This window comes from Phyllopteryx taeniolatus, chromosome 11 (assembly GCF_024500385.1).
Source record: "Phyllopteryx taeniolatus isolate TA_2022b chromosome 11, UOR_Ptae_1.2, whole genome shotgun sequence".
NCBI classification, from domain to species: domain Eukaryota; kingdom Metazoa; phylum Chordata; class Actinopteri; order Syngnathiformes; family Syngnathidae; genus Phyllopteryx; species Phyllopteryx taeniolatus.
The window spans coordinates 10,255,583-10,267,793 of record NC_084512.1 but is presented as its reverse complement, the minus strand read 5'-3'; the positions used below and the strand labels follow the sequence as shown (position 1 = coordinate 10,267,793).

The window sequence follows — 12,211 nt, the reverse complement described above, 5'->3', positions numbered from 1 at the left end:
TGTTGCCTCAACTCAAAGTTGCCAGGAGTCCAACAGAGTGATCTGATTATGCAACAGATCAATGTGTCATTTCAAGTCATAGGCTTACTCGCCCAACAAATTCACAGCTCTTATTAGTCCTGCTGTATGATAGTAAGTTACCCATATTTGTGATCCCTAATGAGTGTCTCTAGACAATGAGAAAAAAAAATGGTGCTACAGATTGAAAGGGGACTAGATAATTCCAAATGTTCAGCGAAATAGTTTCCAATTGCTGATTTGACCATCGTAACACTGCAGAATAACTTAACCCTTCTCGGCTTGCGTGGACTAAATCAAAATTTTCGGTTCAGGCATCCATCATAATGTGACCTGGCCCTCACACTTTGAAATATACAGGGAGCTTTACGTTTGAGCCTTTAAAGGATTTTTTAAAATGAATGCAACGTCAACACAGACAGTTTTGTGTATGCTGTAAAACATCTTTTCTGGCTAGTCTTCCAATATCTGTCATCGGTTAGCCCCAGTACATGGAAATCAATATTTGATGAGCATCTGTTTCCGTTATTTTTCTGCCTCAACATGAGTTCCATGAAAAATAGATTTGCTTCCCTGGCTGTGCTGCCGTCCGAGACTGCCCAAGGTCGAGCTTGTTTTTGGTTTCTTGCTGGGCACAGGCCACTTATGTTGTGTCAGTGTTAATGTGGGCCGGTGAACCCAATATCACTCACAGTCAAATATATTCATTCAATACTTGGTGTTGGGTACATGAGCACCGTTGAGACCCTTTCGAAGATGTTTTGGTTCCTCAGCCAATCAATCAATGACTGGTTCTTCCTTGTACCAAGAGAGACTTCTCTGCATTCACATTTAAATATAAACCTCACAACAGTGTGGTGTGTCATCATAATGTAGTGCTCATGTATTTTTAACTCTCTAAACACACTCAAGTTAAAACTGAGCTCATTATGGCTTCTTTGGGTGCTTCCTTTATTTTAATATTTAATTATTCATCGATTTAATTGAGAATATATCTCAATCACCAGGTCTCACTCTTTGCCTGTTCTTTCAGGTCATATAACCAACAAACCCTCCACTGGGCCTGTTTTGGACTATGAGTGGTAATCTGTGCACTTTAAATGAGCCATCAACTTTTTCCAAATCCTAAGGAAACGTTCTGAATAATTTGAAACCATTTTTAATTGAGAAAAGTGGTAACAGAAATTATATTATTTAATTATTTGACATGGGAGACTAAATGCTGCAGTATAATTATTCATTCAGCAAAGGCAAATCATCATCATCATAAGCATCAAGAGGATCGACACAATGCAGTGGTAATTGTTTGTTTTTTTGAAATTACAAATGACACTTGTGAAATTCCATCTTGAAAAATAAAAAAATAGCAAGAGATTATGAGCTGGTGGAGTGCCTGGTCTTCAAGTAATTGCTGAAACAATGTTTTTATGTCAATGTTGGTTCATTACAAAATTACTAACTACTAAAAGTGAATTTTTTTGTTACTTAAGAAATTATTTAAATTATTTTGATTAATGTATTGTAAATTGCACAATCATACTTGTGCTCAACAGGTTTACTTGTCATTCAGGCAAATTCATTTATCAAATACTAAAGGATGAATTCTTTCGATTGTTTGCTCAAACTGTGTAAATGTATACACTAGGTAAATCAATGCTGCAACTTCTGCATTTGCAACAATGCGCTGCTTTTGCAAATTTTCACCACTCTCATAATGCCCAGAATAAATGAGAACTGAGAAACTGAGTGGACTATCCCCATTTTTGCAATTTTGCAGGAAAATGATTAATGGTTTTAAAGCTGCTGCCCAATTGATCCCACTAAAGGTTTAGTGCAATTGTGGTCTAAGTCCAAACAGCTGTCAAATCTATCAATCTCATGAAATGTGATAAATAAAATTCACCTATATTAGCATGCCGATTCACTGGCACCCAAGCTAAAAAAAATTTTTAAAAAAGTGCTGAGAAAACAATGGACTGCCCCCTATAAATTATAGTTACCTGTATACCTGCTTTATACATAGTTATCAGAAAGCTATGGCTTTTCATTTCTGCACTTGACTTAAAAATGAAAAAATATGAGCTAGCCCACTTTTGCTCTCATTGGCTCGAATATTGTACCAGCTACTGCATCGTCGTAGAAGCCAGTGTGCTATAAATAATGTAAGAAGCCACTAGTTGGAGAGCCTAAGAGAAGAAAGTGCATTCTATAGAGGCCTGTTTTAAAATCTAGTTCATACTTCACAAAGACAAGTATCCCAATTAGCTGCTTCATAAGTGAGCTACTTGTGCTGTTTGTTGTTAATGGTCCAGTTTCCTCACCTCCCCTATGGAATATATAGAGGAACCTCATAATGTCGAACGCCAGTCGACCAGTGATTTGTACTATTTTAGAATTTAAAAAAATAAATAAATAAAATTCCAAGAAATAACCCAAATTGAATTAGTCCGCTATCCAATTTTTTTTACTGATTTTGGGTATGTATGTAATGAAGAGATAGACAGACAGGCAGACAGACAGACAGACAAACAGACAGATAGACAGATAGACAGATAGATAGATAGATAGATAGATAGATAGATAGATAGATAGATAGATAGATAGATAGATAGATAGATAGATAGATAGATAGATAGATAGATAGATAGATAGATAATTTTAGTCATCTCGTGAGGGAAAATTGGATAGATGTTGACCACATAATTTTGCGAGATTTCTATTCTGATGTTGGAGAATCACGTATTCAACAGGTGTGTTAGCCCATGTTTGGAGCCACTGTCAGTCAAGCAATGCATTTAGCTGCAGATGCTATTCTTCATACTGCACCCACTCAAACGACTAACCTGGGTTCAGAAAATCAGCCTCACAAGAGGAATGACATTGCAAATCACCACTTTAGCAATGAGTGGAAAAATCATCGTCCTTTTTATTTTTTCAGCTCAGGTTAATTAAAGACCTGCTGAATTTGAATTAAAAACAGAACACACACTAAACTGGTCCAATGACTTTGAGATTGTGTGATGCAAACCCTGTTCTCACAGAAGAAGGGCATTACTTTATCAAAAGGTCACATAGAAAAGACACGTTCATCATTTGAACAGTTATTTTCACATTACTTGGATTCCTTCATTGTTTGCTCGAGTTTTGTTATAAAGCCCTCGACTACAAAGAAGATTCAAGCAACAGAAATGCACACCACGTCACACAATTAGGATGCAACAGCCAATTCAAAAATGTATATTCTTGAATTACAGTTTTTTCCTGTTGTACCATTAGAAAGATACACAATCAACAGAATTCACAGGAGGAAAGCGCTTCGACCAAGTCACAAGAGATGTATTTTGCAGCATGACAGAACCGGAGATGCTGGCTAAACATCTTGTGTGCGCATCAGTATTCAGTGTGTTCAGATGATTGTTCACATGACCTAAAAAGTGTAAAACATTGTGCGCTGCCAGCATCTTGAGGGTCCTGCTAAACATTTTGTCACGTGTGCTCGCATGTTGTCACCTCGGGCAGGGGTGTCTGGTCCTGGATGACCGCTTGGGGAGTGGTGGGGGCAGGGCGAGCATGGGCCAATGAATTTTTCTGCAGCTCAACCCCAAAAGCAGGAGGGGCACTCTGTAACTGTCTCCTGTACTGGACAAAGCTGCAGGTCTTTATGATGATGGCCAGTATGTTCTTTCCTATGAGGATCCCTGAGACCCTCGCGTCCCTGTACAAAATCATGTTGCCACCACGGATAAAGAGTGTGATGATGTTTATAGTCACCAGGCTGAGGATTGGGTACAGGAGCATCTTGTGGGGCACAATGTTGATACCTTGCATGCTGATTTCACTCAAAGACACACAGGGTAGCACTAGGAGGAGGATGTAGCAGTAAAAAAACATCAAGCCCTCCGCCCACAGAGGGAGGCCCTTCTTCTGGGGCTCCCACAGGTTGGCTTGAATGTCCAGAATGTCAAGCAAGTCCACCACCACCCAGAAGAGACGATTGCGTATCTCCTCGCGCTTCTTGAAGGCACGCACATACTCCATGTGGTCAATAGCCACCAGCACTACAAAGAGCACTGGAATGCAGATGGAGAGCAGCAGTGTTAGTGCCTTCCTGGACAGAGCATCAAGGCTCTTCCTGTCAGCCTTATAGTTCTGATACACAAAGTAGACCTTGATTTCCAGCACAAAGATGTAGAGGAACCAAAGGATCATGGCATACCCTCGTTTGGCTGTGCGCACCTCAGCCCCCACCCACACGGCCACGTAGCGCAGGACAATCAGAAAGCAGATGTCTCCCACCATCACCATGATGCAGATGCCGATCTTACGCGGGCCGTGGTTCTGCTCCACCAGGTAGGCATCAATCAGTGCCATGCTGCTCATGATGAGGATGGTGGACAGGCACACGTGTGGCTTGTTGGTGGGAGGTGGGGGGACCATCCTTGCTCAAATGAGGGGAGGAGGAGGAGCTATGTCCTGAAGATGAGTGTCCTCAGTTTGTCCAGTGAAGATGCAGATCAGATTATGGTGCTACCCAAAGTGACTTCCACTTCAACCCTAATCCAGGAAAGTGGAATTTCACGGATCAACTCTATTACTCTTTGCTTGTGTCCAAGCCACCTGCCAGATAGACAGAAGCCTTCATTTAGTGAATGATGTTCAACTAGTGTGCCAGAAAATTAATAGATGTCAGCATGTCTCTCCAATGAGAATCCCTCACTAAATACAATGCAACACTTGAGCAAATCACTTACATGTCTTATTATTAGGGACAAAACATTACATTGCAGATTCACTTTCAACATCCGTGTTTGCCTAATCTTCAGTGATAAAGATTCATCTCAGTACTCACTTGAGTCCCCCTTTGTACTTTATCCTAATGACTGGTGTGCAGTCATCCAGGAGACTGTGCAGAAAGATCACAAAGCCCATCTGTAATCCACAGGAAAAGAAAGACAAAAGTGGCACAGCATCCTCTTCCACTCTGACAGATGTAAATCCACCACTTATGGATTTTCCTCTTCCTTTCTCAAAGCGCAGTCCCAAAATATTCCCGTCGTAATCCACTTATAGTTCAGACTGCATCAGCAGGAGGCATCTTAATGGTCTCAATCTCAACCACTGAGGAGAATGGAGGTTATTTTTATGTTGTGCTTGTTAAGCGCGCAAAACCCCAGAAAGTTATTCTGAGTCGAAAGAGCTTTGCGGTCAGTCTGGATTGAATTTTTTTTTCTCTCAAAGAGTTTTCCTCTCCATTATGCAGCATCAGTGAAGCCAAAAGTAGTAACGTCAATCTAGTCTTTCTTACCTAGCCTTGACGCTTTCAGAGGAAGGAAATTTGTAGCAAATGTGTTTAAATTTTTATCCAGTCAGCTTTGTCTCGCAACCCTGTCTCGTGAAAAGGATCCCCCATTCAAGCCTCCGTTCAAGATCATGCAACCTTTTCACTCTCCTGCTCTAGCTTCTTCGCTGCGCCAGGGATCAACAGCGTTAGTGTTTGATTCACCCTCTGCACGCTCTCCCATCCCCAGCAGCCACTTTGGTACTCCAACACCTCTGCTCGTCTCCCTGGGCACTTTCCGGCTCTCTCTGCAAAGTCGTAGATGCTCCCTGGTGCACACTTCTGAGGACTGTCTCCTCTTTCTCGTGCTGCCACCCTCCTCTCCCCTCTCCCTCCTCTGCTCAAGTAAAGGCACTTGCTCTTTGGAGGTGATGCTCGGCATACCACAGCTGCAGAGAGAGAGAGAGAGAGAGAGAGAGAGAGAGACAGAGAGAGAGAGAGAGAGAGAGAGAGAGAGAGAGAGAGATTTCCATGGGGTGGTGAAATGCAGGGGGAGGGAGGACTTTAGCAGCGTAGCTGAATGCACAACTTCTCTGTCTCACAGTTTTTTTTCAATCACCCCTTTCCCATCCGTCTTCTTTTTCCCATTGTGTCCAGTGCTGGTATCCCATTTTCCTAGGCTGTTTCTCGTTTGAGTCTCACAAAAAAAGCCTCTCTAACCCTCTTCAGTGAGCAGCTGATTAAAGCAGTGTGCATTATTGCCAGTTGCAGAGGTAGAGAATGAGAAGTGATCCAATGAGGGAGTAATGGGTGAGAAGAGATCCTTCCCAATAGAAATAAAGAAATCTGTCTTCCCTGCAAACTGCATCTGCAATCAAGGGGGACATGAAGGGAATTGGGCAAATGGGGCAGCCAAGATGGGATCTTTTCGCACAGAGATTTTCTCTTGATTTAAGGAAAGAGCGGTGCCACCGAAGACTATGGGTGAGGATGCCGAAAAGAAACAAGATTAAGGCGAGGAGGAAATGTGAAAAGATACAATTGTGGTTAGGCAGAATTAGGAAAGATTTTAAAAAACAAGTCATTGAAGCTGACTGACATGATTTTGTTATAGCAAGAGGGGGAAAAGGTACTTTATATGGACAAAGAGTCGTGACATACCCTTTATCATTGACTTAATCGATCAGGGGCTACATGGATTCCTCTTAATTGTCTTGCAAAGAAAATTATGCGTTTACAAAGATTTTTTGGAAGGTTTTTGTTCTGTTTTCCAGTGCAGAAAGCAAAGTCCAGAAAGGCATGCATGGAAAAGCCCCGACTTCAACCCCCTTCGTCACCTTTGGGATGAATTACAACAAAAACCGAGAGCTAAGCCATCTGCAAAATCAGTGACCTCATAAATACAGTTGAACGTCACGCAATCCATTCTGGGATGCTGGTCGACCTCCAATTGCTGTAAGGAAACAATGGCAATTTAACAGCCAAAAGGCATTTATTAACTGTATAGGCACACTGTCATACAAGTGTACAAATATGTTATGTTATAGCTGTCTCGTGAAACATTAAAACTATGCATAATCACCATTAATCATTCGTGATGGAAATAAGGGAGGATTACAATAGCAGACCGTTTTACAGACCTGTGACATGCGCAGAATTTAGTGATGGGCATGACAGTTCTTTTGATTGTACTGAATAATTATCCATCCATCCATTTTCTCCTCACTAGGGTCGTGGGCGTGCTGGAGCGCAACATGGGACTGTCAGGGAAATATTTTGACCTTCTGGCATGTTATAATATGTGAGGCTGATATGAGTGTCCTAAATGCCTTGAGGTAATACGGGTTGTTTCACTCTGCAATGCAGAATGATAACACAACTCGTGTCGTTTCACCAGCTGTGCCAATTAGTGATAATCCCTCCTTAGAGAAACGAAACTACTTTCATTATGACAGTATGAAGCCATTTACTGCTCACTTCATGAATTGCACATTCTGAAAGGTCACGACTATTGCTTTCCTATGCAGTCTGGTGTGGTGACACTCTTCAGCCGTCTCTGAGCCTGATCGCGAGCAGAAAATGAAGATGTTGAGTTGTGCAGATCATCACCACGGATGTTGCGATAGCCGACCGCTGCAATCACGCAGGTCAGTGTCTCCCATCCTTGTGTCTTTATCATTAAAGCACATGGAGATTTCGTGTCTAAGAAACAAGGACAAATCAAACCATTTGCTGCTGTCCTAATTAGCATTTTGCCTTTGTGTGTGTGTGTTTTTTTTAAATTGGTCTTTCATGAGTCTGCATGCGTGGTGAATAAGCAAACTAGGATTCATGCCATTCTGGTCTTAGGAGTCACATGACAGGCCCTGGTGGCATTCTGCAGTCCAAATGTTAAAATGACCAAATGATAGAGATAAAAAAAACAATTTATCTAATGAATGATTACAGGTCGGCAGCACGGTGAACAACTGGTTAGAGCGTCTTCCTCACACTTCTGAGGACTGGGGTTCAATCCCCGGCACAGCCTGTGTGGATGTTCTCCCTGTGCCTGCGTGGGTTTTCTCCAGACACGCCGGTTTCCTCCCACATCCCAAAAACATGCATGGTAGGTTAATTGAAGACTCTAAATTGCCCGTAGGTGTCAATGTGAGTGCGGATGGTTGTTTGTTTGTATCTGCCCTGCGATTGGCTGGCAACCAGTTCAGGGTGTACCCCGCCTCCTGCCCGAAGATAGCTGGGATAGGCTCCAGCACTCCCGCGACCCTTGTGAGGATAATCACAGGTCAACCCAACCAATAAAAACGATTTGTCCTTGAGCCAGACACATAACTGCTCCCTGTTGAATCCTGTACCTAAAGTCACTTGAGCTAACAGCACCAGTTTAAAGTCCAAATTGTAAATTGAAATGACTGGCTTGCATGTCGGTACCACAGGGGAACGATCCCTGTCACTATAATAGTTTGACTCACATTAAAGCAGTATGGGGGATTGATGCGCTACAGTCAAAGTACACGTTTGTTATTCCTTTCACATTGTACCCTGTAATCTATAATTTATGTCTTCATTTACATGCATTTTGTGATTTACAATGGAGGCCAACACAATGTTAACCTCTCAATTAAAAAGAGCAGTTAACCTGAGCTTGAAGGCAAAGCCTCATCTCCAAAATATCCACGTTTTTGCACACTCAGCATTTGCTATATTGTCTTCACTTTGTCTGTGAAGGTTAAATTGAAGGCAACCAAAAAAAAAAAGACTCCACTTGGGGTCAAAACAGTGGTTTACTCATACTCCGAGTAGAAAGGATTTCCTTGAGAGGACAACAATGTCCAGATTCTTGAATGTGAAGTCCTCTTTGGAGAAATTAACTAGTCATCTCTATACAAAGGGCATTCACGCAATTGCCATAAACCTACAAACCCAATGACTTAAATTCTGTATCTAGCATACATTTTTGGGTGTAACCATTACATGGGCTCACAAAACATAGTTTAGATAAATAGATCGATAAAAATTTCAAACATCCAGTGATGGAAATGAAATTAAATTTTTGTTTCTTTTAACCGAATGTGAGTAGGAAGTATATCCTACACAATTCATCCTGTTATTTATGTCAGAAGCTACATCAGAAATTAATATCAGTTAGCCTATTCCATTTTTGACGGATGGGGTATGCTTTGGATTATGAGCTGTTCCTTTCCTCCTTCATACGTTCCTCTTCCCATCTTTCTGATACAAATTGACCTTTTTTTTCTCTCTACAAAAATGAACACTGGATGCTGAGTTACATTTTCCTATCCTTAAATGTTACCTTGTTAAAACTTACATTTAGGAATTCATCTCTTGACAATAGTAGGTCTACCTGCTCCAAAATGTTCTTGAATTTATTCTTCTTTAACCTTTATATTTCTGCCTCTCAGACCCATGACACTACATTTTTTTCAACTTGGACCCCAAGAGCCACATTTGGGGACACTGCCCCCACCATCTTGTGGTAATATCACAGCATTACAGCCATTTCAGTGAAAATAAAATAGCAGAAATATCTGCAAGACTTCTACAGCAGCTCCCGAGTGAAAGATAAAACCTTAATCAAAATTTTCTGAATGAAATCAGTGTATTTGTGTACCATAACATCTCTAACCTGATATGACATTCAAATTTGACAGATTCTAGTAACATCTGGAAAACTCTGAATATGGTGATGTCCGTGGGCTCCAGACCTCCGGGATTTAATGACGGCCCACACATTAGTCTCATCCACGCATTGAAAAACAAAAATAGGGCAAAAAAGTATTTAGTCAGCCACCAATTGTGTAGGTTCTCCCACTTAAAAAGATGAGAGAGGCCTGTAATTTTCATCGTAGTTATACCTCACCAATGAGAGATAAAATGAGAAAAAAAAATCCAGAAAATCACATTGTCTGATTTTTAATGAATTTATTAGCAAATTATGGTGGAAAATATGTAGTTGGTCAATAACAAAAGTTCATCTCAATGCTTTGTTATATACCCTTTTTTGGCAATGACAGAGGTCAAACGTTTTTTGTAAGTCTTGACAAGGTTTGCACACACTGTTGTTGGTATTTTGGCCCATTCCTCCATGCAGATCTCTTCTAGAGCAGTGATGTTTTGGGGTCGCTGGGCAACACAGACTTTCAACTCCCTCCAAAGATTTTCTATGGGGTTGAGATCTGGAGATTGGCTAGGCCACTCCAGGACCTTGAAATGCTTCTTACGAAGCCACTCCTTCGTTGCCCGGGCTGTGTGTTTGGGATCATTGTCATGCTGAAAGACCCAGCCACTTTTCATCTTCAATGCCCTTGCTGATGAAGGAGGTTTTAACTCAAAATCTCCCGATACATGGCCCCATTCATTCTTTCCTTTACATGGATCAGTCGTCCTGGTCCCTTTGCAGAAAAACAGGCTAAATGCATGATGTTTCCACCCCCATGCTTCACAGTAGGTATGGTGTTCTTTGGATGCAACTCAGCATTCTTTCTCCTCCAAACACGACAAGTTGAGTTTTTACCAAAATGTTCGATTTTGGTTTCATCTGGCCATATGACATTTTCCCAATCCTCTTCTGGATCATCCAAATGCTCTCTAGCAAACTTCAGATGGGCCTGGACATGTACTGGCTTAAGCAAGGGGGACACATCTGGCACTGCAGGATTTGAGTCCCTTGCGGCGTAGTGTGTTACTGATGGTAGCCTTTGTTACTTTGGTCCCAGCTCTCTGCAGGTCATTCACTAGGTACCCCCGTGTGGTTCTGGGATTTTTGCTCACCGTTCTTGTGATCATTTTGACCCCACAGGGTGAGATCTTGCATGGAGGGAGATTATCAGTGGTCTTGTATGTCTTCCATTTTCTAATAATTGCTCCCACAGTTGATTTCTTCACACCAAACTGCTTAGCTATTGCAGATTCAGTCTTCCCAGCCTTGTGCAGGTCCACAATTTTCTTTCTGGTGTACTTGGACAGCTCTTTGGTCTTGGCCATAGTGGAGTTTGGAGTGTGACTATTTGAGGTTGTGGACAGGTGTCTTTTATACTGATAACGAGTTCAAACAGGTTTCATTAATACAGGTAACGAGTGGAGGACAGAGGAGCTTCTTAAAGATGAAGTTACATGTGAGAGCCAGACATATTGCTTGTTTGTAGGTGACCAAATACTTATTTTCTACCGTAATTTGCTAATAAATTATTTAAAAATCAGACAATGCAATTTTCTGGATTCTTTTTTCTCATTTTGTCTCTCATAGGTGAGGTATACCTATGATGAAAAGTACAGGCCTCTCTCATCTTTTTAAGTGGGAGAACCTGCACAATTGGTGGCTGACTAAATACTTTTTTTGCCCCACTGTATATATATATCCCAGCTCCTACCATATATTGCCTATTCCAGTTATGTTCGGGTGAGAGGCGAGATACACCCTGAACTGGTCACCAACCAATCGCAGGGCACATATAAATAAACAACCATTCGCACTCACATTCACACCTACGTGCCATGGGTGTGTGTTCCGGTTGTTGTTTTCCCCCTGTCTCTTCACCACCTGTGCCTCGTTCACCCTAACTACCCCTTGCATTTAACCTCGTGTCTCATTCTTTCTATTCGCCAGTTCGTTGTTGTACCTTGTCGTCAGCATTCCTTGTTTCCACGTCCAGACTCACAGTAAGACTAGACCCTGTTCCAATTATCGACCTTGCCTTTTTGCCTCACGTTTTTGGATAGTGTTGCCTTTTTTGGATTGCCTGCCTGTGTAGCGACCTCTGCCCGTATATCAAACCTCTCTTTTTGAAACTGGCCATTTGTTTTGGAGTTGTGCATTTTTGGGTCCTATCCTCTGTTCCGTTCATGACACTACGGGCAATTTAGAGTTTTCAATTAACCTATCATGCATGTTTTTGGGATGTGGGAGGAAACCTGAGTACCCGGAGAAGACCCACACAGGCATGGGGAGAACGTACAAATTCCACACAGGCGAGGCCATATTTAAACCCGGGTCCTCAGAATTGTGGGGCAGATGTACTGATATATATATATGGTTCGACAGTTATGCCATGATATCTAAATACAGGGGTGCCTTGAGATACAATATTTAATGTGTTCCGTCACCACGCTCATAGCTCTACACCCATTGAAATGAATGGAAATTTCATTAACCGCTACAGCCCCCCCAACACACAACAAATGTTTTTTTAAATAAGGGAAATAGGACTCTATAATATGTACCTTATAAAACATACAGTAATAACGTAATTACATAGAATGTAAAGAATTAAACAGTTTATGCATCATGATCTGTTATGTACAACTGTGTCACCCCGGGGCAGTAAAATTCAGTCATGAAGACACGAACACAAACGAAGAAAACTTTTGCAACTGCTGTAAATTTAATAATGTAATGTT

General features: G+C 41.5%; 1 protein-coding gene across 1 annotated transcript; it reads right to left on the bottom strand.

The window, feature by feature from the left end:
- Positions 1–1,232: 1,232 nt before the first annotated feature.
- LOC133486208 (transmembrane protein 121) lies at positions 1,233–5,676 on the bottom strand. Its single transcript, XM_061791022.1, has 2 exons — positions 4,868–5,676; positions 1,233–4,635 (listed from the first exon to the last, which is right to left on the bottom strand). The coding sequence occupies exon 2, from the start codon at positions 4,453–4,455 to the stop codon at positions 3,505–3,507; it is 951 nt and encodes a 316-aa protein (XP_061647006.1). The 5' UTR covers positions 4,456–4,635; positions 4,868–5,676; the 3' UTR covers positions 1,233–3,504.
- Between the last annotated feature and the right edge of the window lie 6,535 nt (positions 5,677–12,211).